Source organism: Lynx rufus, unplaced genomic scaffold, assembly GCF_022079265.1.
Source record: "Lynx rufus isolate CCGP_SWC_20201006 ecotype Redwood Valley unplaced genomic scaffold, mLynRuf1.p SCAF_1, whole genome shotgun sequence".
Taxonomy (NCBI): Eukaryota; Metazoa; Chordata; class Mammalia; order Carnivora; family Felidae; genus Lynx; species Lynx rufus.
In genome coordinates, this window is record NW_025814823.1 from 102566117 (window position 1) to 102593461 (window position 27345).

The 27345-nt window shown below is 48.5% G+C and overlaps 1 protein-coding gene across 1 annotated transcript in view; it reads right to left on the reverse strand.

The window, feature by feature from the left end:
- Positions 1-27345, reverse strand: part of ZNF608 (zinc finger protein 608) — a 115066-nt gene that overhangs the window by 8405 nt on the left and 79316 nt on the right. Inside the window, 3 exon segments of the mRNA XM_047083951.1 lie at positions 597-2081; positions 2083-3049; positions 3548-3635. Of these exon segments, the coding sequence (XP_046939907.1) occupies positions 597-2081; positions 2083-3049; positions 3548-3635 (2540 nt within the window).

The following is a 27345-nucleotide window of genomic DNA, read 5'->3' on the forward strand; positions in this document are numbered from 1 at the left end:
TGGCTGCGGGAGGCCCACGCACCCAGACCCCCCTGTTCTCCTCACAGGCGATCGGCACGGAGCCCCGCATTGGGGCTCTTAACCCCTAGGCATCTCAGACACCGTGTGAAAGACATCCGGGCCCCAAGTGGTAGGACAGAGCCCAGTGGGGAATGTGGGTTTAAGGCCCCGGTCTTATGCTCCTCGAGGCTGCCGGGAGAAATGTGGACACGAGAAAGAACACACGCGGTAGAGATCAGACTCAGGATCTCAGCGGCCAGGTGGAAGGACTCCCTCAGTCTGGGCTCAGTAAGAAAGTAAGGGACCTCGTCAGGTTCACAGCGAGTGACCAGCACGGAACACGAGTCTGCGACGCACAGGTGCGAAGTTCCTTTGACTACATACACAACCCAAGGCGAGGGTGAGTTAGGCACACTGGAGAGGTACACAGTGGCTCGTGAGAGGATCTTTGCGAATACGTTTCAGGAGGAGAAGGGACCAACCCTAAGGAACCCTTGGCTTATTTCCTGGGAAGAAGGCTAACCAGATCAAGCCCAGACATGTCCAAGGGTCAGACTCGCTCTCTCCCTGTGGGGGGCCACGCTCCACAATCTTACTTGTTTAAATCTCGAGGCTGGGTCTACACCTGTCTGCTTCATAGAGTCCATGACAGATTTCATTTCTACAGCCTCCTTAATAAGCTGGTGGTTTTCCATCTGCTTAGCTTTGAAGCTGTCGGCCTGAAGCTGCTGCTGGTGGCCGGGGAGAAGCTGTGATTTACCTGTGTCCTCAGTTTTATTAGGCACTGGCGGCCCTAGTTTAGAATGGGTTTTGTTAGGCTCTGGGGTAGAGGGAGCTTTTGAGATTGTGGCAGACGGCAGGCTTTTCTGTTTACTGTCCTCCTTGCCCAGCTCCTTCAAGGGGAGCTCGCTTTTCCTGTCGCACTCTCCTCGGCCAGCTTGGGCCATTTTCTGCTCTGCCAGCCTCTGGTCCTCATAGTACTTCTCATACTGCTGTCTGTAGGCAGGGCTGGTGGCCATCAGGGACTTCTGGTCCATATATAGCCCGTAGGCGTACTGGCCGTAGTAAAGCGACTGCGCCAGCGCTGGGTGTCTCTGCGTGATCACCGACTGGTGCTGAGGCTGTAAGGGTGCCGGGTTGTGGTCCGCTTTCTTGGCATCCAGCTGCTCTGCCTTGTCTTTCCTTTCGGCCTCCTCCTCGGACTCCTTCTTGATCTTCATCGCCTGCGTGCTCCCGCCGTTCCCGGCCGCAGGGGCTCCCACCTGCCCAGGGTGCATGTAACTTGGAGAATAGTAAGGATCGTAGCCATGGTAATAGGGAGAATGGGACTCTTTCAGCTGAGAGGACTGTGCTGTAGCTGCAGGATGCCCTTTGACGACGCCCTCCTTACTGGAAATGATGTCCGACGGGGAACCGGCCTTGGACCTCACGCCCTCCGACCGGCTGTCGGACCCACCGTCGTCGGCGGCGTCCGAGATGTCCGAATAGGCGGGGCTGCTGGTCTTGGCCGCGGTCTCGGCCCCGTTCTGCGTCAGCACGTGCAGCGGGGCCATGGGCGCCTGCCCGTTCACCAGCGGGTTGCACTCCATCCTCGAGGCGCTGCCTATGGAAGGGCTGGGCGCGTTGTCCGTGAAAGTGTAAACCTTGTCGGCCTCGGCTTTGATGCTGGCCATCCGGCTCTCCTGAGACTCTGAGAGTCCGTTGGCCAGCCCTTCACTCTTGTTGAGATGGTCCTTTAAAAAATGCCCCGGTAAGTCTTTGCTGGCCCCCTTGGCGTCCTCAAGTTTGCCCAGCTTGGCATCCATTTTCGGGCTCCCCGACTCCTTCCCTTCTTTGTCCTTAAGCTTCCGCTTCTCCTTCTTCTTTTTGTCTTTGAGGGACACGAGAGCTGGGTTCACGGTGATGGGCTCCCCCATGATGGTGGGCTTTGGCTGGATGGGTTTCAACGGAGGACTCTTTGGTGTGGCCTGCACCACGGTGGTCGTGAGGGAGGGCAGTCCGGGGATGGTCCCCGTGGTGGTGCTCGTGAAGGCCGCGGTGGGTATGGCGATGAGCTGCGGCGGGGTGGGGGCCGGGGCGGGGGGCGATGGGCCGCGCGGTTTTCAGTTTGGAGAGGTTCTTGTCCATTTTGCAGTTGTTGGCTTTCTTGCCCTTTTCTTTCTCTCCCGCGTTCTTCTTGTCGATGAGCCCTTCTGCTTCCAGTTTGGGCATCTCGGAAGCCAAGCTGCCATCTGCCGCGGAGCAAGCGTCTAGGGTGGCCGTCATGTTGGAGATGACCGGGAGGTTGTTCAGCTCGCCGTGAAGGCCCTTCTTCTTGCCAGAACTCTTCCCCGCTTTCGACCCGACGACAGAGCCCGGACCGTTGCTCATCAGCTCTCTCTTCCCCTTGGGGGTGCCAGGGGGGTGCCCGGGGCCGGGCGACACCGGCGCCTTCACCTGGTCGTAGGCCGCCAGACTGGCGCTGGGCTCGCTGCATTCGAGCGCCACGTGACTCAGCGCCTCCTCGCAGTCCGAGATCTTGTCCTCGCTGTCGGGCTCGAACTCCAGCTTGTTCTCCGGGTCTAGGTGCGCGTGGGCCTGGTGGTACCTCAGGCCGTTAATGTGCTTGTACTTTTTGTTGCAGTTTGGGTGGGGGCAGTCGATCAACACTGGCGAGGAGCAGCCCTGGTCCAAAAAAGTCGCCTCTGGTTTCCCTTGAGGAGTGGTCGGAGTGCTTCTGGAGTTGGTGCGGACGCGCTTCCCCGGCTTATTGTCCTCGGAGCTGGAATTCAGGTCCAGCTCCATCGGGGGCTTGTTTTTCCTCTTGTTGGTGGAGGAGGGGCTGGCTTTGATGTCCTCAGCAGCACAATTTGGGGGTGTCCTTCGCCCGCTGGCGTTGAGGCTGCCCCGCCTCCCTTTCCCATTGGCCCCCCCTCTGTTCTTGTTCTGCAGCCCTCTGGACTCCGTGAAGCTGGCCTCTGAGCCCGGAGCCGCCGCGGCAGACCTCGCTCTCTTCCCTCGGCCCCGGCCCCCTCTCATCTCCAGGTCGCTTGTCGGTGACTCGCAGAACCTAGGGAAACAAGCGACAGACGTCAAGAGGAGCATCCCCCAAAGAGCCGGGAGACAGCGCGAGGCACAGAATGCCGGCAAGAGCGGCCAACACCCCAGGGGCGCGAGGGCTGGGCCCAGAGAAGGAAAAGACACCCTGTTCTTGCGCTGACGGTTTTAATCCCTGCCAAAGAACTGGCAACGAATGGCCTATGTTCTTCTTCGGAACACCAAAGGAAAACGGCTCAGGTAGCTAGCTTCAAATCCAGTTCAAATTCCCATTTTGAGAAAAGAAGAAAACAAAGGAGAGGGGGCGAAGGGGCAGGGAGTTCATTTCACTGTGTGCAATCCTCACCGGCTCCTTTCTCTTTCGCCTGGTTTCAATTACGGGCAGACTTTTATGCATTATTAATCTACCTCTATAGTTTCTGTGCAAAGAGAGGATGGCGGAAGGAGAGGGGCAGCGGAGGAAGGAGGAGAGCAAACAGAGCCTGAAATAAAAGGCCCCGTAAGTACGTACCTCGGAGGGGCCCAGTCGTGCTTGGTGCAGTCCAGGAGGGTCCCTACGTAAGTTTTGTTCCTCCACGTGACATTGACCACTAGAACACCTGCAGGAATGGGGAGTGAAGGAGGACCACTGTTAGCACTGATGACTCTGTTTCCAGTTTATTATTAGTATTACTGTTGTTGTTGTTGTTGTTATTTTACCAGCAAAATTCTGTTCTCATTCGCTTTCAAAAACTGTGGTTTGCATTCTTCCTCTTTCTGGTTTCAGTGACCTCAAGTGAAAACCCACAGGAAATTGTGTGTGTGTGCGTGTGTGTGTGTGTGTGCGTGTGTGTGTGAGAGAGAGAGAGAGAGAGAGAGAGAGATCATGCCTGTGTGCATGCGGTACAAAAGGGTAAGACTGCGTGTGAGAGTGTAATCAAGATACTGCTGACAGAAGGAAATGGTTTTTGCCATGTCCTGCTGTAAAACAGCAACACTCACCTCTTAATTTTTCTATTATTACACATAATTGCTTTCGTTTGGCAAGCAGCCAACAAAAACTAAGCGCCAGTTACCAGTGCTTAAACCAGAAGGGGACTGAAAGGAATCGGCTTTGTTTCCCATTCAACAATATAAAATAATGGTGATTTTTATTTAGGAAAAGATTATGTGGGTGCACAAAAACAGGAGAAGGGGAGGGCAGGGGCTGAGAGTCCAGATAGCGGACAATCAGCTATGATTTCTCTTTCCTAATCCTCCCCTCTCTGGCTTTGTGAGACAAGAATCAGCCAGGGTATGGTATCTGTTTCACTGTTTGGTCTTGTTTCATATTAAGGACTCCTAAAATAGCCCTCTTAAGAAAATAAATGTGCACAATAGGTTTGCTCTTGGGGTTATCTTTAGAATCAACTTTAGTAAGCATTTGCCACAGAGGATTAGAAGGAAAAAATCTCAAAACCAACACACTTGCTTCCTGCAAGCTATTCTGCTTTTCCCAACTGCTCTGCAGACAGACAATTAAATTTAGCACTGCATCTGTGAATTACTAAACTTAAGTGCACTTAGTATACTAAATGTCACAGGAAAATAAAATAGAACATCCTCTTGATTTCTCTAGAGGACAAGTGCCATATATTTTTTTAATCACCCCTTTACAGCGTATATTAAAAGGACCTGGGTTTTTGAGACACGCATAAAATACCAGGGTCAATCAACGCAATACTGAAGTGAGCCTTTGTTTTCTTTTCTGTACCTACCTACCCTCCATTCTATTTTGCAAACACCTAGGGACATCACTCAAAGTCTACTTCTAGCTGGTTTGCTCACTTGCTCACTGCCATTTTGAATTTTATAGAAACCCTGTATTGCACTCCTTTATGGTAAGAGACACCTCACGAGGTAAGACTAATTTCCGTGGGAAATGTTTTAGCAGCAGGTAAAAATATCTGAATGGCTGGGACCCGAGCAGTGGGGAAGGAAGGATTTCTTTCAAAAGTCTCTAAAAGAGATTTAAAAATTGTTTCCCATATGGTCTATGGTGCCATTAGGTGACAGCTGAATTTACTCACTGTAGCAATAGTCGGGGGTGGGAGGGGGACGAGAATGAAGCAAAGCAAGCATTTCCTCAAATCTCGGTTGATTCCATTCTAATTCCCTCAGGAAAATTTTCTTTTAAACCACTGAGTATAAAAATTCATATTGAGATGAGAATCAATGGTAATTAGGCATTTGGTCAAAATTTGCACAGGACAGAACAATTGGAGGAAAGGATTCTTTATGAGCACATCCCTCCAGGAAAAGGGAGGGGGTGGGAGGGAAGGCGAAGGGGAAGACGGAGCTGGTTTTCTCATCATGTGCTCTCTGGGGCACTGTGTGTGGTGTCAAAGACCTTTGCAGCTGCTTAAAATTCTTTAGCATGTCAGCTATATTTACAGTGCAGGAATATATCTGTATTGCCAGAAGGTTGCTGCATTTTAGCTTGCGACGCAATAGGCTGAAGCACTGCGTTCCAGAGTCCCTGATGTAGCACAAATGTATAATTAAAATTGCTTGAAAGGAAACATGAAAGAAACAACAAACCCTCCATTCTTGCAGTAATAAAATTAAAAACAGGAAAAGTCTGCACAGACACTTAACATTTGTCTGCAGTGAAAGGCTTTTGTTATTGCTTTTCCCCCAAGGGTTTCGCGTTTCCAGCAAACGCGGGCCGTGGATTGGTCGGCGCCTGCAGGGAACGCTCGCGTCTGATTGGCTGGGCCGAGGGCGGCCGCCCGGAGCCTCGAGGCGGCGGCCGGGGATAAAGGGGCTCGGCCGAGGGCAGGGGCCGCGGGGCCTGCGGCGGCCAGGAGGCCGCCCGCCGCCACGGGACTAAGGGGGGGTGGGAGGGGGGACCCTTGGCGCGTGCGCGGCCCCGACAGGGCTACCCTCCGCGCCCCACGCGCGGCCGCTCGCGGCCCCCGGGACAGAATCGGTGGTCCCCAGACAGGACCCGGGGAAGCTGTCCCTGGCGACGTGGGGCTGCCGCTGGGAGCTGTCACAAAGGCTGGGCTCACGCTGCGGCCGGCGCACTGTGAAAACCGTTCCCGCCGCCAGATGGTTTCTAGTAGCCGCCCCGGCACATCTCGCGTGGCGGCAACAGCGACACTGCTAGCAGCGTGGTTCGTTCGTTATCAGCACTCGCTCGGAAAGAAAACGCCGCCAGTCAAGTCCACCCCCAACTTCAAAAGGACCTCAATCAGCCAGCCTGGTTTTTCTAGAAGCCCTGGGTCTGTGAAACGCTCAGAAGAAATGCTCTAACTCCCGGGGAGATTCTGAAGAGTCTCCATCAAGCGGGGCTAATTGAATGCGTGTGCTGGTGTCTATTTTTCTTTCCGCCGCACGGTATACTTCGATCAGCCTAGCATTCACGTGCAAGGGTACACACGCACATGTTTACACAGACAAACTGGCAAGGAGGCTGAAGGAATGCTTCTCGCATAAACTACAAAGTGTATTGTTTCTCTCTAAGCGAGCGTGTGTTTATACAACATCCTATTGTGAGGGGCCAAGTAGAAAGGTGGTGTTTGGGCTCCAAAACCTGCGGATGGTTGATGGTTGATGGTCTTGCTCAAGTCTCGACATCTTGAGCGCTTTGTAACCCACGGGCATATAAAGCGGACTCTACTTTTTAAATAACCGAAGTGAAAATGAAGCCTTTCAAAGTTCCACTTTGAATTTTCATCAGTCTGGGCAGAGTTGTGGTTCTCATTTACCTTACATTAATTGGAAATAAGTATACATTTATTCCACAAAGATTTAATATTTCATTTAATGCACCTCTGTTCTTCCAAACGTCTAACCCATGAACCACGTGCTGGGGACACTCTACACAAGCCTTTTTCGTCTTTATATTCTCCAGTGTCCCACCAGGTTTACCATCCCCTTTTCCCCACTGACTGGGCACGGTCGTTCTCAAAATGCTAAATAATGCCTGCCCCGTAACGTTTTATATTTGGAAAATATCTGAAGATTATTACAATTAAGTAAGAATAGAGCTGAAGACATCAATGGGTGGTTTGAATGTGCTCACTGACCACACAGGGTTTTCTTATTTATATTGTCTCTGTCCTACACACTGATGATACAGGATTTAAGCTACTGCCCTACCCCATAAAACATGTATTACCTATAGGGCAGTGAAGAACACGGTCTGTGTTGTAAAACCTAAGCCTGTTGCCTCTACAAGCCAAAAGAGCCCTGTTATCTCATCAGGATTCCACAGTCACAGTGTCCTATTATTTGCTCTTGTCAATACTTAGCAGTTAAGTGCTCCCAGAGAGATGGTCAGGCGCATTAAGCATTTACAGTCCATCCTTAGGGTATACACTAGGTACTTATTTGGTGCTACAGAATCAGCCACAGTTCTGGCCGGACCTCCATCCAAACTCGATTCTTCAAGAGCCTGCAAACTTGTAACAACCAACACAGGCATACCCTGTAATCCAGAAAGGGAAGTATAGTTTACGTATCACCTACACCTACAGAACAGGCCTCTTGATCCATGATATTAAACTAGACCCTGGAAGAGATTTTCCTAGGGCTTGCCCTGCCCACAGTCCCCGCTCAGAGGGTAGTCCTAGGAGATAAGGCTCCTGAGCCAGTAATCCTAACATTAGCGTCGTCTGACGGTTGCAGGGACGGGTACGTGAAACTGAGGCAACCAAACACGACTTACAATGGGAATCTGAATGAGTCACAAGGCAAGTTGACAAGAGAAGGAGAAACCTCAAGGTCACAAGGTCACAAGCCTCTAAAGTCTGAGAGGACTACAGTGTGCCAAAGCCCCAAGGGCTCAATAGCTATGATATTAGGAAGTCGATGGGTGCAATGCCCTAAGTGCTTACGTGTGTGTGTGTGTGTGTGTGTGTGTGTGTGTGTGTCCCCTCCCGTCTTTTAGCAGTGACAAGGGCTTACCAGCACCCAGGACGGTCCTATTATGCGTGTGTGTGTGCGTGTGTCCCCTCCCGTCTTTTAGCAGTGACAAGGGCTTACCAGCACCCAGGACGGTCCTATTATGTGTGTGTGTGTGCGTGTGTCCCCTCCCGTCTTTTAGCAGTGACAAGGGCTTACCAGCACCCAGGACGGTCCTATTATTTTCCATCCATCTTGTTCAAAAGGTGTTCCTGGTTCTGAACTTAACTCTGTCTTTGAATAGCTTGGTCCCGGAGGTGTCCCTGCAGGGACAGTCTACCCATCCTCCACCTGTCAGCCTCTCTCTCACCCAGGCAAACACAATGACCACAGTAACATTCTCACCTCCAGCTCACACGTTTTTTTTCCCCTCTCCAGCCAAAAGAGTTTCTTCACCCACTACTTAGGTCACAACTTTAGTCCCCCGAAGTTGTTCTAGTCCAAACCTCCAAGGAAAGCTAACATTCCTAATGAGTTAGCACCAAAGACAGACACAGGGCAAATGTCATCTCTTCTGTGGATGCTCTCCCGTCACACACCGATGGTGCGCACCACCAAAACACGGCCACTCCCTCCTGGGTCCCCATGGCACTCCGTGCCCGGTCCTCTGGCCAAGGGACACTCACCAGAATCCATGCTTCCGTCTGGGCCCAGAGCTGGACACGTCTCAGCTTCCGGCCCAGTTAGACGTGGGTCTGTGGCACACTCGGGTCTATGACAGCTAAGCGACTGAACTGCCCCGTGCCACTTACAGGCCTGGCTCACAGTAATCTCCTGTTCGTGTTCTTCTACTTTCTTCCTCTTTCTGTCTGGCTGGGATGGAGACTGCAGTGACCTTGAAGGCCCGCTGAGAATCACAGAGCCTCCTTCACCTGGGACCCTGAATGACAAGGAGAGCCCACCCAAAGAATACCACACTCAGTCTATTAAGGAAGCAGCGAATCATTTCCTCCCATGTTTGAACACTGTTGAGCCTCTCTGTCTTGCCCTCACACACAGCCCCCTTCACATTCCACTCCTCAGATACATGGTACGCCTCTCTTCCGGCCAGACCACACTCTCTGAACACGGGGGTGGGGTCCGCACCTGCTGCACCTGTGAGCGCCGTGCCCGGCCCAGAGAGAGAGTTCGCACAACCCCGGGTGGCTGTGGCATGGTGACAGAAGGGAATCCAGATTTGAATCCTTCTTTTGACTATTACCATACTTTTTCAATAAGCATCATCTCCCACTAGCTTAGAGACGATAGAAATTCTCTGTGGAGAGATTGTACTCCAAAGATGTTATAAATATGGTTTATGAATTACTGTTGCTGGTTATTTGTGAAGATGTTTCCTCAAGAACTGGGCAAATGCCTGATTTCCCAGTGGATCAGCATCACTCTGTATTACAGTTTAAAGACTGTTTCAGAGTCTTTAAAGTGCCTCATCCCCGGGACAGAAGTCTCTGGCAAGCGTTGCAAACGCCGAATTTGGAATCAGACATCGTTTTTTTTTTTTTGGAACTCTTATTCAGACTACCACATCTGGATGGACTTCGTGTGCACTCATGCAGAAAACAGAAACCTCACTCTAATAACACCGAAATGTAACCCATTTATGCTGCAATCCTTTTTTTTTTTTTTAAAGTTTACACATTTCTTTCCTTTCCTATATTTTTTTCCAGTAGACACATCAGTGACAATAAAAAAAGGGGCCACAGTAAGCTGGTTTCTGCGTTCAGACATTTCGAGTATCCTATTACCTCCTATTTTAATACATGACTATTGTACAAGGTAGGATTTATCACCTTTCCTTTGTACCCAAACGCCCTCCCCCCCCCCCCAGAAGTTTATTGCTGCGGTTGTGCTCTATCCAATCCTGGTACTTTTTAAAAAGCGGAGTCGTGTATAGTACATTGGTTCCTGTTTCTGGCTTCAGAGCATTTCATCTTCAGAAACATCTCTCTCCAAAGGACACAGCTGAGTTTCTAATTATTGGGGGAAATATTTAATTTACAACTGAGGTTGCCGATGAAATACCTGACGGCCAAAACACAGAGGGACTTTCCTATTCCCTATGCTAAGTATCTCTGGGGCACTAGGACAAGAAAAGTATGGTCACATGACCAGAAAGAGCCCTACTGCTGAGCTGCATGTTTGAAGAGTCACTTTAACCACATCCTGTAATCAAACCATCTGGAACACAGTGCTGTGATTAGTCACCCTGAACATTGGGCTTTATCTGAACAAATAGCGAACGGCAACGGGGCTTGGGAGATAGGGCAGCACTAACAAAGGGAAGTGTAATGAAACACTTTATGCCCTAGTGTGTCGCCACCCCAGTCATAAACCCCAGACGCACACAGCTCTGGTGTTAATGCACTACTTTAGGAAAGCACAGTGCGCTTAAAGATTAAAGGAATGCGGGGCTAAAAATTGCTGGTTTGGATAGACGTTCTCTGTCGGCCGCTGGAACATGTTGGCACCCCTCTATCTGCGTTAATTATAACCTCTCAGATGACAATTCAGCAGTCCTTTTAGGGTCTGGTGTTATTTCCAGGGCACTGGGAACAAGGTTCATTGATGGGAGGATAGTAGGGATTCTTTCTTTGCCAGAGGTTAATCTGAACAGGGAGACCATTCCTTTTTGGTTCATCCAAGCCCTATCCGCAAATAACAAGAACAAACATCCAAATAAATGTGCTAATCCAACATCAAAAAGCGATGGCAAAATGCTGTTCTCATCTATGTTTTGAAAGATGGTATTCTTCCTTCACTGACCTCATCTCTTTCAAAAGTACATTTGATCACTGGGATGCCATCTATGGACATCTTTAAAAAAAAAAAAATCCTGAAAGGATTTCCCCCCTAAATACATTGAATAAGCCCTAAAAGGGGAAGGGGGGGGGGGAAATGGCTAAAGAAACCCTGTTTCCCCATGGGCCTTATGGGTTAATACACAAAAGAACACAGAGCTGTTTTTCCATCACCGTCACCTCCCCCGCAGCCTTTGTTCTGAGGCCTGATGAGCTGTATTGATTTGGGAAAATCATTGAGCTTCTTGGAAAACTAGACTCTCACTTATTCACTGCCATCTATTTCTTTCCCATGAAGACAGGTGGTCAATATCCAGTTGACTGGTCAGCTAAAAGAGGCTCTTGCTGCTTTTCTTTTCTTGCCTCCCCAGTAACATTATCCTTTCCCACTTCTGGAAAACACAATGGCCTGTTCCAAAGTCTTGTGGGTAAGAGGAGGGAGCAGAAACAAGGCTTTTGTAAGGCACCTCCGGGAACACTGAACGGCTGTCCTAGACATCTGCACGGGAGCCCACACCACATCCCTACATGCACGGCTGGTGACAGGATTTTCACTCACCGAATGTTAGGCACAAGTTCTGGCATTAATGGAAACTTTGAGAGCCCAAGATAAAACTCAAAAAAAAAAATATATATATATATCTCGAATCAACACAGATCATTAGAGCTTCCTGTGAACTGCAGAAAGTGATGTTTTACTTCTTTTAATAATCGGTACATACGTTTCAGCAAGGTTTTCTCATTGTAGGATGCCCTAAGTGTCATTATAGACATTTGGGGGGAACAAAGAGCCTAAGAGAAAAAATAACATATATCACACGGAGATCTTTACAAAGCAACTTTAAACACGACGAGAACAAAAAACACTTGATTTTAGGTTACACAGGCATACACAGCCTAAAGAAACACTGTCCTGGATGGCTTGAGGCTACTTTTTAAAGGTATAAATATATACATATATATAAATATATAAATACACACACACACACACACACACACACACGCTACAACCACTCACACCACAATACGTAGCCCTTAATGTTTAGGTAGTTCCTCTTTCTGCTAAGGTGCCACAAGTCCTCCCACCTGAGGGTAGGCAGGAGGACAGGTTTCAGGTGACCATGTTGCTAAGGAGGGGAGGACACGAGCCCCTTAAGCTTCCTTCCACAGCGCGGCAGGTCACAGACCCTCAGTCGGGCTGCATCCAAAGCCACCCCTGCATCCCAAGACGATGGCCTTCAGGCTGTGGTCTCCTAAGGCTCAGCCAACACACAGTAAACTGAAGTGATATGCTCAAGTACAAGATAAACGATGAAGGGGCGCCTGGGTGGCTCAGTCCGTTGAGCGTCCGACTTTGGCTCAGGTCATGATCTCATGGTCTGTGAGTTCGAGCCCCGCGTCGGGCTCTGTGCTGACAGCTCGGAGCCTGGAGCCTGTTTTGGATTCTGTGTCTCCCTCTCTCTCTGACCCTCCCCCATTCATGCTCTGTCTCTGTCTCAAAAATAAATAAACATCAAAAAAATTAAAAAAAAAAAAGATAAACGATGAAGTGGCCGGGGCAGGGGAGGGTGCGGGGGATGATGGCAGAGGGAAAAACGGGGAGACAGGACAGCAAAAAAATACAAAGTCTTCTGAGACAGACATTTGGTATAACTGAAATGCACAAAGCCAACACGCACACAGACGGAGCCTACGTATGTAGGTATACACTTGTAGAGGAGATTTCATTTCTTGTCTGGGATCAAACTTCCCAGCAAGTAATGCCTTGAGGCTGGTGGGCATGGAGAGAACCCGGGTGGAACCCGATTTCTGGTGCAAAGTTCTAGGCCTGAATTCTCTCCTGCTCTTTTGCAGGAATGCATTAGTATTTCTGAGAGCTGCGGAGTTTAGATGCATGGTTTGTAGTTCTTCAAACCCTCTCCTTTTTTAAGGCACAGTTTCCCCACTTGGAGTAGCGCAAGGATTTCCCATTCCCCTCCTCCCTTCTTCACGGGAAGACCAGGATTCAATGCCAAATGTAACGGAATTGACTCATGTCGCCCAATCCAGTCTCACAAGCTTGAATTATTAGCTCATCTGGAGATCAGTTTTTTTTTTCCTTCCTTCACACAAAAGCATTCAAAATTTGGGAAACGTATCTTTCCCATAGTAAGTCGGCTTACTATGAGCCACGATAATGATACGGTCCTTATTCTATTATTACCTCCTAACATGGTGTTCCCTTAAGAGTGTCATTTTAGGAGGCAGCCACGTACAAGGGGCCCAGGCCCACAGCACATAACCAGAACCCCCCACTTCAACGGAAAGGACGCCGCCACAACACAATCCCACTTTGAGACCTGCCTGCCACAGGAGATAAGCAGCTGAAAAGAAGGCAGGCCTTTCGTTTCCTGCACTTAATACTAACCACGGGATCTTTTCAGCTTACAACTTGTTCGGCCAGGATCTCTACAAGCCCTGACGTCAGCTTCACAAACAGGTAAAGAGAACAGAACAGCAAGAGCAGGCAAAAAATTAACAATCCTCCAGGCAACAAGCCCCACCCTGGACCAGTGCCCCTAAAAGAGAGCACTCGAGGGCTGGAAGTGGGGAGAAGGGTGTGAGGTGATGAGAATTTGGAAGGTCGCTTAACGGGGATCTCCGCCTCCCCATTTCCTGGTGGGGAAACCAGTCTGTTTCTCTGCTGTCTCACTGCTCTCCACGGGCAGGAGCAGGGGAGGGAGGGGCAGGCGGGGAGGCCAAGTCATCGCCAAGATGAATAAAATAGCAAGACACCAAGGAAATAAAACAGAAGAATGGAAAAACTCATATACTTTGGGGAAGGAGAGGAGACTCAGCAAAGGGAATATGGAGGGCTCGGCGTCCTAGCCTCAGCTCACAAACCTCCTGTGGATCAGTCTAGGTGGGTGATTAGCAGAGTTCCTGGTTTCAATGCTTGTGAATTGCTTGTCAAAATATGCGTATACAACCATAGACTATAGGACTGCGTTTTCAAGTGATTTCTTACCATCCCCAATCCTTGAGCTACAAGGAGATGGTGGGAACCAATCGACAATTATGCTCACATCAAAAAGCTGCTACTGATGCGTGCATCTCCCTGGGACCGAAGAGCCAGGCTTGATATAAATTATGACGCTTTATTGAAAGTCAGAGCGCTTATTTGCTTTTGTGCCAGCTCTGGGCCCTTTTCATCTGGAGCTCTCCCCGGCCCAGGAGAGCACACATTCCTACAGCTCTGCTGGCCACCAGCTGTGTCCCCCATAAATCATAAATCCTCTGAACAAGCCATTCTTTACAAAGACCAACAGCATTTACTGGAGATGATCACTCTGCTATTATTCCACTTGCTGAAATTTAAAATAGCAATTTACAACAGCAGCTGAAAACCAGGGAACTTGTGTGTGTGTGTGTGTGTGCGCGTGCGCGCGGGTATGAGTGAGAGAGAGAGAGAGAGAGAGAGAGAGACAGAGAGAGAACAGGAAGGCTGTGCATGTCTGCAGCACACAAAGGGGCACATTTTGTGTGTCACCTTCAAGTCAGCAACTCTGCGAATCTAAAAAGGAAACAAGGGGTGTAAATATCAGAGGAACCGGACTCAGCACCCTCACAATTGAAGGCAGTGGGGTGAGTGGGGTCTGTGTCGTGGGTAAACCTCCTTGGTCTCACCCGGAAGCAGGCAAGCCCCCAAGGCAGCGTGGGAGGGGGTTCACACAGTCTCTAGTGAGGCCACATAATTATGGCTCAGGTTCAGAATGTAATAAGGAAAGCTGAAGGAATTAACTCCAATCAAGCTCAGTCTGCAGCCAATTTTATTTTGAGGACTAGGGAGGAAGACAGAAGAAAAGAGTGATTGGTAATCCCACGCAGCATCCCGAGCGCCTGAGAAGAGGTCTCTGGAGGCAGACGCACCTGGCTCCCAAGCCCGCTCTGCAGCTGCTGCCTCACCTTCAACTAAAGCGCTCGGTGCCTCAGTTTCCTCGTCTGTAACACAGGGAGGATACATACGGGTATCAAATAAGGTGTGATTTCTGTAAAGCATTTAACACGGGCGCTGGCACAAAACAGTCGCGTCGCAAATGGACTTTGGCTTCCTCATCTTCCAACTCCCCTGGAGCCTCAGGTCGCAAGCTAGGAGAGCAGAGGGAGAAGCCAAAATCCTAGGAATTCCGCACTCAGAAATACCCTCAGCAGCAAGCGCCACTGGGCTCCTTCCAGGCAAAACACCCTCGGACCTGGGCGTCCACAAAGATTATCCTGGACTCCTGGTGACCAGGCCCCTGCGCATACGGCACATCGATCCTGGCGAGTCTCACGAGCCGCCAATTCCAACGTTAAGGAGTTGTGTGATTTCTACACCGGTTTCAACCGACACGAAGTTCTCCTTCCTGACAGACCTCTCCTCGTGCCACCACTCAATAGTACAGCCGACAGAGAAATGCAGTTCCAAATCCCTCAAGTCTCCCCTCTGGACGTAGGACAGGGAAACCTCACATCCGGTTTTCAGAAACGGCGACTAGAACTGGATGCCTGGCATTGGTCTGCACGACCAAAGGCAAAATGGTGACAGCAGAGGGGAGAACCCCAGCAGCCAGGCTCCTGGGATGCTGAAGGCGTTAAAGGCAAACTCATCTTTCCCAGTTACCATCGGAACAGACTAGATTTCTCAACAATGGTCAGAGGCACCCCCCCCCCATTCCGAAGTCCCTATCTTTCAGGGAAGAATAAAGCCCAGCAGAGTTACAAGTATTTCAATAATGTGCTTAGAGACCAGCTCTTTTCTGTAAACAAGCCTAATGAAGCATGACTAATAGTGCTCTCCGTAAGCAGAGCCAGGGAAAAGGGCCTTTGTTAGCACTTACTGGAGCAAGGCATCATTTTGCTGGAGCAGAACAAAACTTAGCTGGTTATTGATTGACCAGCCTCGCTCGGGTGTCACCGCTCTGCTGTCCATTTCTGTATAGTGTGTGTAGGCAATACATGTGCTTCTGTAGACGCAGAGACGTTCTGTACACACACACGCACGCACACACACACACACTCCCACGTACACAGTCAGTGCAGCCACCAAGCTAACTTTGGGCTACATTTCTCCGCAGAAGGGATCAAGTATTCCAGGCCTCTCGCTGAAACCGAATTGCTCTCCGATACTCGCGCGTCTTCTCGTCCTCGATATCACCTAACATTTCTCTCCGTGTTGTCAGGACCGTGAACCTCCTCCGCCTCCGAGCCTGTAAACCGACACGCCCCACGGACGCTTAACCGTTTCCAAAGTCACTACGATTTAACCTGACCTAGTTACTACCTACTAGAGGGGATTTCCTTTTGTTTTTGCAATACATTCACAACGGCTGGTGTTTCTTTTCCCCATTTCGCCTCGCGGTTCTGAAACTCCTGACATTTGGCTCCTTGTAACTGCCACAGACACGTTCCATGATGGCTCTAATTCTCTTCTGCAGTTCAAGTTTGTCTTAAATGTTACCGATGCACACACGCCAGCAATGTTAGCAGGGAGAGCCAAAGTTGACCTGGGCGTCTCTTTCCGAACAGGCAGGAATTCGAGTCAAAACTTGCTTTCCTTGCGACTCTAAGCACAAATTTCCGTATAAATTATTGACCGCACTTTGGCCTCATCTGAAACATTAGCCCCGCAGGCTGATAAGTTCTGACCCCAGGTGGCACATCAACCCTCTCCGAAGAGGCTGGAACATTAGTGCTTTGCACTGGGGACTAAGGCGTGAGAGCCAATCAATCAAGCTCCTGACAGCTTTTACGGCCTCTGAGCATTAGGCCCAAGTCAACCTCCAAGACTCCTATTGTTCACATTATTCTCTTCTTCTCTGGTCTGATGAAGTTAGGGTTAAGTCCAAGGCTTCGGTGAGAGAGAAAGGCTATTGTTAGTAACTCAGTCTTTATTGACTCTGACCTGCAGGGCAACCAGCTTGAAGTCTTTTCCAGAAAGTAATGCACAGTTAATTGGTGCTCATCATCAGGGTATGTTTTCTACACCTCTCTTCACTGAAAGGAGACCTGGCCGAACATTTCAGCATCTTTTCCAGGTTGCCTTCTAATTCTCCCAAGCATTATACACACACACACACACACACACACACACACACTTTGGACAAAAAATCTGATTTGTACCCATAACCATCTGCCTGAAATAACTGAAGATCTTTTTCAGCTGAAGCTGGGGGCAGGGTCTGTGAGCAGCCGGCAACAGATTGCACGGCCTGGGCAGGGAGAGGACACAATCCCACACGGGCTTCGTTTGAAGCACGCAGCCGCCCTCTGAAGGGGTTGCAGAATTACTGGACCCAAAGGCTTTCCCTTTGAAAGAAAAACCAGGCACACCATTATCTCTTCCTACCCAAACAGGCCTCTCAGGAGAGAGGGAGGGGGAAGGTGGTGGCCAGACAGAAGTTGGCCACCAGAGCATCCAGTCTGTTTCTCAACAATCCTGGGCAACGGGTGCCCAGACGAGTCAGCTACACTTCAAGGGTCTTCCCCCACAACCTTTGTTGTTGAAAGCACTGAACAACAGGCTACCCACTGAACGCTTTGAAGGAGAAATCACATGTTGACATTTTGGAAATCGAAATTTCTTGGATGGGGGCGGGGAAGCACAAAAACCAAACGGCTTTTTTTTCTTTTTCCACTTAGCTTTTGCTTTAGAAATTTTCAGCCACCCGGCTGCCTGGGTGGCTGAGTCGGCTAAGCATCTGACTTCGACTCAGGTCATGATGTTGCGGTCTGTGAGCTCGAGCCACGCACGCGTTGGGCTCTGTGCTGACAGCTCGGAGCCTGGAGCCTCCTTCAGATTCTGTGTCTCCCTCTCTCTCTGTCCCTCCACCGCCCGCACTCTGTTCTCTCAAAAATAAATAAACGTTAAAAAAAAATTTTTTAAAGAAATTTTCAGCCACACAATCCTACATTTAGCCAAGAGACTGATCATGCTACTTTATTTAGGACATCCCAGTAACTGAATTAACACAGATAAACGAGTACATACTTTTCCAAATGAGTGAAGAGGAAGCCATTTTTCAGTTAAAGTCTGCCCCATTTGTGTGTTTGACAGTATACTAACTCCAAGATATATGAATCTAATATTAGATTGGATAAGCTTTCCGAAAAAGCGGTAGTTAAGAGAGCACACTGATCAAGTCTCCTGCTGCAAAGGATTCCATTTTCTGGTGCCGATCGTTCAACTCAACTTCAATATTAAAGAAAACTACAGCCTTCTCACTCATTAAGAATGCACAGTCAAAGCACATTAAACTCATGAATCCCAGGTGCTACCAAGGCCAAAAAATGTTTGCAGACTCTTCAAGACAAAACTGAACATGCGGCCCGTTCCTGTAGAGGAGAACTTCCTCCAGGAGCCCTACTTTCTTACAGCCCAGAAGTAAGTGAGGAAAAGATGCAAAGAAAAACCAACTATAGTATTCAAGCGAGTGCTGTTCCTAAAGACCGATTACGAAGGCTAAGTCTTGAGTCAAAGAAGATGCAAGTTTCAAGGGAACAAAACAGGTATCAGCTAAAAATGTTTAAACCTAGGGGCACCGCATCCCACTCTTGGTTCTGGCTCAGGTCAGAATCCCAGGGGTTGTGGGATCGAGCCCCGCGTGAGGCTCCACGCTGTGGAGCCTGCTTGGGATTCTCTCTCTCTCTCTCTCTCTCTCTCTCTCTCTGCCCCCTCCCCAGCTCACGCTTCCCCCGCCTCCCCCCAAAAATAAATAAATAAAGTTTAAAAAAGTAAAAATAAATAAAATGCTTAAACCTATAGACAAGCTCAACGCAAGACTGAATGAATCTTGATATAGTTGAACGTGGGGTTCCCGCTGAAGCTTCGGTGAAGGCAATTCAAAACTACTACGTTTCACACAACAGGTGGTTAACATTTGTGTTACTGTCCCCAGGGAGTAAAGACAGGAAATAAATACGAGGAATTCTGCCGGAGCGCTTTACTATCTGTAGGCCATCAGTGCCCTACGAGCCAGGTCCTTTTACTGTTCCTCTTTTACTGATGAGCAAATGAACTCCAACATTGCTTAACTGCCAGGCTTGCCTCAGACGGGAAAGTCAGAGATTTGAACACAGGCAGCCCGACTTCTGATACCATACTCCTAAATGCACGGTGTAAGGTTACTTACACCTAAGTTTATAAAGAACACAATTTCATGAAGGCGCTGCATGTGCGTGGATGGGGCCCCATGAGGTTGAGTGAGTCCGTGCAGGTGACGCACAGGTGTCTTCGGAGGCTTGTGCTGTGGATAAACCAGTGACCTCACACTGGAAGCTTGGAACGGACCATGGGGAGAATACATATACCAAAGAAAACAGCAAACACTGCAATTCAGGGTGCCCCCCACACAGCCCCGACTCCAGGGCCGGCTGTTAACCAGCACACCGACAGTTAGTAACCTTACTTTGTTGAAATACTATTCTTCTCTCCCACCATGTGACGTGTCAGAGAAACTAGGGGCCCGGGGAAAGGAGGGAACGTGGAAACCCTTCCCTATTTACGTTTAGCTGCTTAGAAGGTATCCGAAGGACAGAACTGAGGGACGATTCTAGAACCCACTAGAGACTACCCACTGTTCTACCTACTGTAGAACCCACTACAGTTCTCACTTAGGATGTTGGCTGTTTCACAAGGAGTCACAACGCACAATCCTGGATGCCTCCTGGTTAAGCACTCACACCTAATTCACTGCTCACCAAGTCATGACTACCTTGCTTCCAGGCTCCGTCCCCTCCCTCTTCCTCCAGACCACCGTCCACAGTCAGGGGATGGTTCCCTTCCCACTGTTACCACTCACCCCTCCCCCGCCTCGCAACGCCTCCAACTGCCTTTAAATGTCCCCAGCACACAGAAAGTTGCTTCAGGCTTCAGGCTCACCTCCTATCTTTTGCAGGGAGAGCCTGGCCTGCCTTCACCTTCGCAGTCCGAGTCCTGGTGCACAGAACTCCAGGCCGCCCTGAGAATGGCTGAGTGCCCCTGCGGCTATTTCTACCGCAGCACCTACGTGACATCCAGGACGCCTGATTTTTCCCTGCCAACCTCTGTAAGAGACCATGTAATAAGCACCATGTCTTTCGAATTGCCTGGCAAAACCCAGAAGCCCCATACATGTCTTTTTTTGTTTCCTAGGGCAAACGAAAAACTGAAATGAATAAAAGTGCAAAAGAGCCCCTGTGTTGTTATTAGGTACACAGATCAAAACACAGAAGTGAACTGCGATGCTGACAATTCTTTGTCACCTGATTCCGATACCTCCCGAGCGAAGGAGCCCGTCTCCGTTGATTCTTCCCACTTTTCAAATAACTGGTAATGATGCCAACGTAAACGATTTGGTTTCGAGGGCTCTTCTATTTTTGGTTGGAAATTTTTGTGAAATAAGTACTCTTACAAGGGAAACAAACCGGGGACCCTCCTCTGAAGATTTCAAAAGCCATCCGCTTTTACTGAACTATTACGAAAGCAACTGAGGAGGTCCGTGTGTCGCTCACCTGATGCAGACGCTCTGAACACAGACCATAACCGCCCAGCCGCGGGAGATGCGGGCCGTTGGCCTCTCCCACTACACTCCTTGTAACGTAATGAACAGTCACATCCAACAAATCTCCTCCCAATGGGCTGCCAGTGGTTGTTCTCCCAGACTCTGGGGCCCCAAAGAGAGATCTGTCATTGCTTAAATAAATTTTACAGATGTAATAGATAAAGGCAATAAAGAAAACAGAGCTTTTATAAAACAAAGTTGACAGAGCAGAAAGCCATCTCTCCATAATGGGCGCGTACGCTCGTGCGTCCCGGGCTGCTTGTGTGTACCAAAGGGAAACAGACAATGAAGGTTAGGAAGCATGAAATGACAGCCTTCTTTGCCTTTCAGGGAACGTAAATTTTAGTTGCTGAATGTAAATCTTCAAGCCATGGTTTTCAATCTGCCTGGCTGATCACCAGCCACTGATTTCAAGGAGACGGAAAATAATCTCACTTATTGGCCAGCCGTGCAGATCCCTGGCTACAGGTTTGTGACGACCCACCGTGCAAAACTCGGGTGGCGCTGGGAGTGATGTTTCCCTGTCGTGGTTCTTACAGGCATGGGTTACGTCACCTGCCCCCTGGGTAGCCTGCGGCTGGAAGGGGCGCCGGTACTCGGAACTGGTACTAACTGGAAGCTAACATTACTGGCAGTGCATACACGCATCGCTGGTCCTCAACAAGTGGCCCGTGACTTTTAACAGGGGCTTTCTTGGTGCCAGATTAGACAGAGACAGGGCATTTTCTGTGCCACTGTGCTTTCTGGTGTCTCATGCTCTGCCCATAATATAAGCACATTAGCTTACTTTCAAGTGTCAGGGCTTCAGGCTATTAGGATCTTGGACCTGGCTCCTCACACAGGGGAAAGACATGGCAAGAACATTCAATCCTGTCGCCTTCCTACCGCGGTAAAGAGGCAACGTTTTCCCCCAGAAGATAGGGAACCCATTTTGACTTGTTTCTTTACAACTCGAACGACCAAACTCCAAATCAGGGTTGTCGTGCATGTTTTAATCTGTCCTACGCCCTGCAGCGTTTGTTGTTTAATTCCAGTTAATTGGGTGAGTCTAGTTTTACGTGAAGGCATATTTTGAAATAGAAGCTTGGTAAATATACAGAAGTCACAGTGTGCTGGTAAATATGCTACAGAGTAGAACAAAAGAACACTAATTTAAAAAAAAAACAAACCAACACACACAAAAAAAAAGTCATGCTAATAAAAACATGGCCTTAACAGCAATAATGTAAATACCAGCCATCAAGACATGGGGTAAGTATGGTCAATACGGATGCAGCATGTGTCCTCTGGAACAGATTATACAGATGCAGATTTTCACTGACTTATTATAAATTAGCAATTCAATTGAAAGCAAAAAGGAATCGCCTGATCCCTGAATGCATGAGGTACAGAGGATCAATCCTTCAAAATTAACTTCTACTTAAAACGCACTTCCAACCGCCGTCATGATATAAAGGAAATAAGAGAAAGAAATTTACGAAGATAGATTTGGGGACCGGGGAGGAGGCAATAAATATTTTTCACAAGGCATTTCCACGTGAAGTACTTTTCCCCACCATCTCTTCCTGTTGTTTACATTCTATGTGACCCCCAGAGAAAAGTGGCTTCTGACAAGGAAGGAGGGCTCCCTTCGCTGCAGATCCTAAATGCGGTCATTGCCTGACCACGGCTTCCCTCTCCCCTCACGGTCACCTTTGTTGGAAGGACCTGCAGTCAAGCCTCCCGCCAGCTTGATGTGGCTGTCGGAAAGGACACACGTGGCCGTGTTAACACATGGTCAGTAGTGTAGGAATACCTACTGGTAGGAGGGTCTGCCCATCGTGGAGGCTGGAATCCCAAAATACAGGGAACATGCTGGCAGGCTAATGAAAAGCATTCCTGTCTCTGCCTAGAACAAAACTCTACGGCATTGAGAATTGTACTTTTGTTTGTCCATTTAAAAGTGCATTTAGGGCTAGCTATTGGGCACTCGTTGGAATGTCTTAGAGTAAGCTTTCTAACCACCCAGTGAGGAGGGTACTATATTCTCCCCATTTTACAAATGACGGGGCCAATGCACAGAGGCAGTAAGTCACGTCCCGAGGTCACAGGGGCAGTAAACTGCGGCACTGCGATGGAACCCAAGGGGACTGGCTCCGGTTTGTGACAAGGACCCAGGATAACCATGTAGAAGACGCCAGGGCAAAGAGGGTGAACACACACACCCGGCCCTCAATTCAAGGGGTTTTTCCTCTTGCACTAGTTTGTTGGGGTGCCAGATCTAAAGGACAAGGTGCACAATTTACTCGTTCAATTTCATCCTACCATGTCCTGAATGTTCAAACAAATGAACAGACGAAAGAAATCATGTTATTTTGGGGTGTGTGGATGGCTCAGTCAGTTGAGTGTCCGACCTCAGCTTGGGTCACGATCTTGTCGTTTGTGAGTTCGAGCCCCACATCGGGCTCTGCACTGTCAGCGTGGAGCCTACTTGAGATTCTCTCTCTCTCTCCCCCTCTGCCCCTCCCCCACTCGCACAGGCACACGCGTGTGCGCGTTCTCTGTCTTAAAATAAACAAACTTTTAAAAAGTCATGTTATTTTCAAGCACAAAGGAATCCTAGAGATCATTTATTCAAAACTTGCTGTCTTTATCAAGGAGAAACCGAGGCCCAGAGAGGTTACGTGGCCGATCGTAGCCCCCACGACTAAGGAGAAAAGAGCCAAAACCGCGGCTAGACCTTTCGCTTTCTTCTCTTCCAGCGATCCTGTGGGTCCATACAGCAGCACCCAAGGTAGGTAGGTAGCAGCTAGGATGTCCGGTGATAGGCTCCCGATGACTCTCCACTGACCAAGAGGTCCCTTTATTTATTTTTTTTATTTTTTTTTTTAATTAAAAAAAAATTTTTTTTTCAACGTTTATTTATTTTTGGGACAGAGAGAGACAGAGCATGAACGGGGGAGGGGCAGAGAGAGAGGGAGACACAGAATCGGAAACAGGCTCCAGGCTCCGAGCCATCAGCCCAGAGCCCGACGCGGGGCTCGAACTCACAGACCGCGAGATCGTGACCTGGCTGAAGTCGGACGCTTAACCGACTGCGCCACCCAGGCGCCCCCAAGAGGTCCCTTTAAAGGCACTCACAGCCCGAGGCCTTTGCAGGATTTTGCCCCAGGGAGACTAACACACATCCAGATGATTAAGAGTTGCTTTGGAGAACGGAGGGTAGGTCAAGAAAAGGCTTCTTCGAGGACTGGATAAAGACAGAGCCAGACCACCCGGCAATAACCAAAGTCCCACGGGAGGTGACACAGGATTTAATCAGTCCTAAATTTCTTGGCCCAGTTTGGAAGGCAGAAGGTGCACGTCTCAAGTTTATGGCACGTGAAATGACTGAAAAGAAAGAATCGGAAGACTCTTTGTTGCAAAGGACATACCGCGAAAATTCGATTCCTTTAGTGCCACATTTAGTGCACTGAAAGTGGGGGGGGGGGTCAGATGAAGCTGTCCCCGTTTCCCTTCAGTGACTACGACCACAGGCTTCCTGGGCCGGCGTCCTGTTGAGAGGCAACAAGTGGCAGAGGAGTAGTCTGGTGAGTCCTACCGCCCCCCACCCCGACCCCCGCCACTGCTGCCGACACCCATGACCTGCCGGAAATCACATCACACAGTACAGTTTCAATCAACTTGCGCTGACAGCCTCTTGCTCTGTTTGCTTCACAAAGTAGCCCCTGATGCCTAAAACGTGGGGGCTACATCCCCAGTGTTGGCGGTCTTTGCTTTGGAAGAGGGGGTGTTCTCAGAATGGCAGTGGGGTCATCACACCCTTCTGGCCTTAATGGCCACGGGACACGGCCAAGGGACCTGGCAGGACTGGGAGGGTAATGAGCAGCACTCCGTCCAAACGGAGCATTACTGACAGCAAAATCCACAGGCTTCGAGGCTCTGGCTATTTCTAAACGTTAAGAATCAGGGCTCCATTTTTGAACAAAATATAGAGCAGCTTTCCAGATGTGGGTTCCTGGCTGAACTACAGAGAAATCTGTGAATCTCTTGTCTCGCTCAAACACACATGCGCACACACACACGCACACCCCGCCCCTAGAAGACGGCACATATGGGTTTCAAACCCAGGCCTCTCAGACTCTTATGTTTCCCCAAACTCCGTGGGGGCTAAAAATCCTCCTGAGTCCTTATTAAAACTACGGATGCTTAGCTCTACTCCAAACATCTAAGGTGATTCTTAGCGGAGCAACTGGGTTAACAGACTTTAAAGAAAAACGTACACCATACAAAGTAAGACACACATACACCATGTTGAGTCTTTCAAGGACAGAAACGGGGAACAAGGATTTTGATTAATTACTTGCCAGCATCTTGGGGGATGGGGCGGCAGGTGGGGAGGGGAAGGCATTATGTGATTCCTTTAGGAAAAGTTACCAAGGAGCCTGGAACGAGGCTCAGGACTTTTTATCTGCTGAGCCCTCGGACAGTAGTATTAATACAACAGCTTAACTTGGTTTAAAGAAAGGATTATTTCGCCATCTGCAATAATCGCTTCTGGCAAGAGGCAGGCTCCGCTACGGCCACTCACAAAAGATGATGGAGCCCCGCAATCCTTTCTTCACAGACAGGAATTGGGGGCTTTTCCAAATATTAATATAATCTCACTTATTAAGATAAAACGATGTGCTAAAGCACTGGAAATTCTCCCACTGGAGCCGCTGTACATTTTCTTTGACTTTTTTTCCCTTCTCCTTTTAACAGAAAGGATCTATAAATCCTAAATCAGAGTGTCCGTTTTTCCCATCACATCCTAAAATATGAACATCTTGATATGCCATGTAATCGTGTGCTCTTTTTACCAGAAGTCAAATAATTGAACAGGTCGTCGGGCAAGATAAAATAAATTGCAGTTCAGGGCCGCCTAGGGGGCTCAGCCGGTCAAGCATCCAACTTGGGCTCAGGTCGTGATCTCGCGGTTCAGGAGTTCAAGCCCCACATCGGGCTCTTGCTGACAGCTCGGGAGCCTGGAGCCTGCTTGCGATTCTGTGTCTCCCTCGCTCTCTGCCCCTCCCCTGCTCGCGCTCTGTCTCTCAAAAAATAAATACATGTTAAAAAAAAAAAAAGTCTTTTAAAGAAATAAATTGTAGCTCCGAGGCAAGATTAATAGCAAGGCTAGCCTCTACCTCGTTACAGGCAGGAGGGCCCTTCGGCCAGGGACACCGGCCTCCTCCGGGAGGGTGGGTGAGTGCCTGAGGGTAACTTCTAACTCGTCTAATCACCCTACCATAGAATCAGAGTTAACCAGTGCTTTTCGTGAGGCTTGCCAAAGGCGAGGTGGACAGACAGAAAGGCAGAAAGAGCGAGAAGCAAACCAGCCTGCCGCTTCCACGCTGCTGCACCACAAAAACCTCTTGTGAGGTCTTCAAAACTAACAATTCAGCAAAAAGTGACAGGCAGAGTAACCACTGAGTCAGCTCTTGTAACTCCTCTTCAAAAAGCTGCTTTCAGTGAATCAATTTTCAGTGTTGTTTCGGTTATTCTTAGATAGAAAACTTGCTACCCCCTCTCCTTCTCCTTTGGAAATTTGGTAACCATAGTTTCTGTATCCTGCTGAGACTTGATATGTGGAGCTGTATTCTACCTGCTATTAAGCTGCTGATAGCAGTGTTTCTGTTGCAATTTATGAGCAATGTCAGTTGAAGGCAGAGAGTATTGTACACGCTATATTTTCCCAGCTGGAGATCTCCGTGAATGGAAAGCAAAAACATGAATACACATGCACTGTGGGCTTGAAGGAATAAAAAGGCAGGGAGAAAAGTCAGCAGGCGAAAATCAGGTGGGTGGTCTCGATTATAGACCAAGGAGATAATAAAATATTCAAAGGAAGCTCTGACTAAATGGCCAGGAAAAGGAGATAGGCAATATAAAGAGAAGCCTGATAAAGTCTTTTTTCTACCTGTAGGTCTCTTGCGCGATTCTTAGATTGGGGACGTGCCAAGATGCACCTTGCCGCCTGGGGTTTTAAATAAGCTGCCATAACCGAAGAGTCATTTGAAACCACAAAAACAAATCCCATTCCGCATTAAGTTTCTAATAAGGGCTGCAGCTGACAGTGAGCACAACACATCTCATTTCCAACCTTCTCAATGTCTCCACACACGCTATCTCAAGAGGCAAATTTTATCTTTTTTTCCTGAACCAAAAGCATTTTATAAGGAGACAGAAACTGGGTTTTACTTTTGTGGTTAAGAAACAGACACACTGTATTGTCCTTGGACCCTGATACCTGTGTCCTCATGGAGCGCACAGGATAGGTAACGGTCCTCAGAGAGACCCAATTCTAGAGAGAGAGAAAGGATCAAATAATCAATCAGGAAAGTGCCCAGTGAAATTATTAAAGAGCCAAAAGACATTTTCTCTCCCTAAACACTCTACTGAGAAATATAACATAAAATATTAATAGGGACCTCATTAAATAAGCTTCATGTAATTCTTTCCCACCTAAATAAAATGCAGAACTGGCCTGTGTCAATGGTTCCCAAACCTACATCAGAAGTATGGGGGAAAAGGCTTTTTGTTTGTTTTTCAAATAACTACACCATGCCCGCACCCCTAAATATTATGATTCGGCTTCCTAGTGCTTTTTAAAAAACATGATTTTAATACTCTTCCTCCATGAAAACAATAATCCTCTAAACAACAAGTCAAACTGCACTCAATTATATCAGGAGGCTCTATTCGCTGGAAAAAAAACTGTCTCCAGGTACTAAAGGAAAAATGTGTCCAAAACAGTCGCAAAAAGCAAAACATTTACTTATTTAACATGGAACATTAGTTTATGATTTTTCCCAAGTAACACTGGAACACCATGTACTAACGTATGTATTCAACTGACTTCCTATTCAGAATTCAATAGTTTTTTTTTTCATTCAGACCCTCACCCCCTAGTACCAACAATATAAAATGAAAATACTTGAGCCTGTTAAATTCACCAAGCCCAAAGCTAACCCAGGAGAAAAGTAATTACCATTTAAATAGCAACA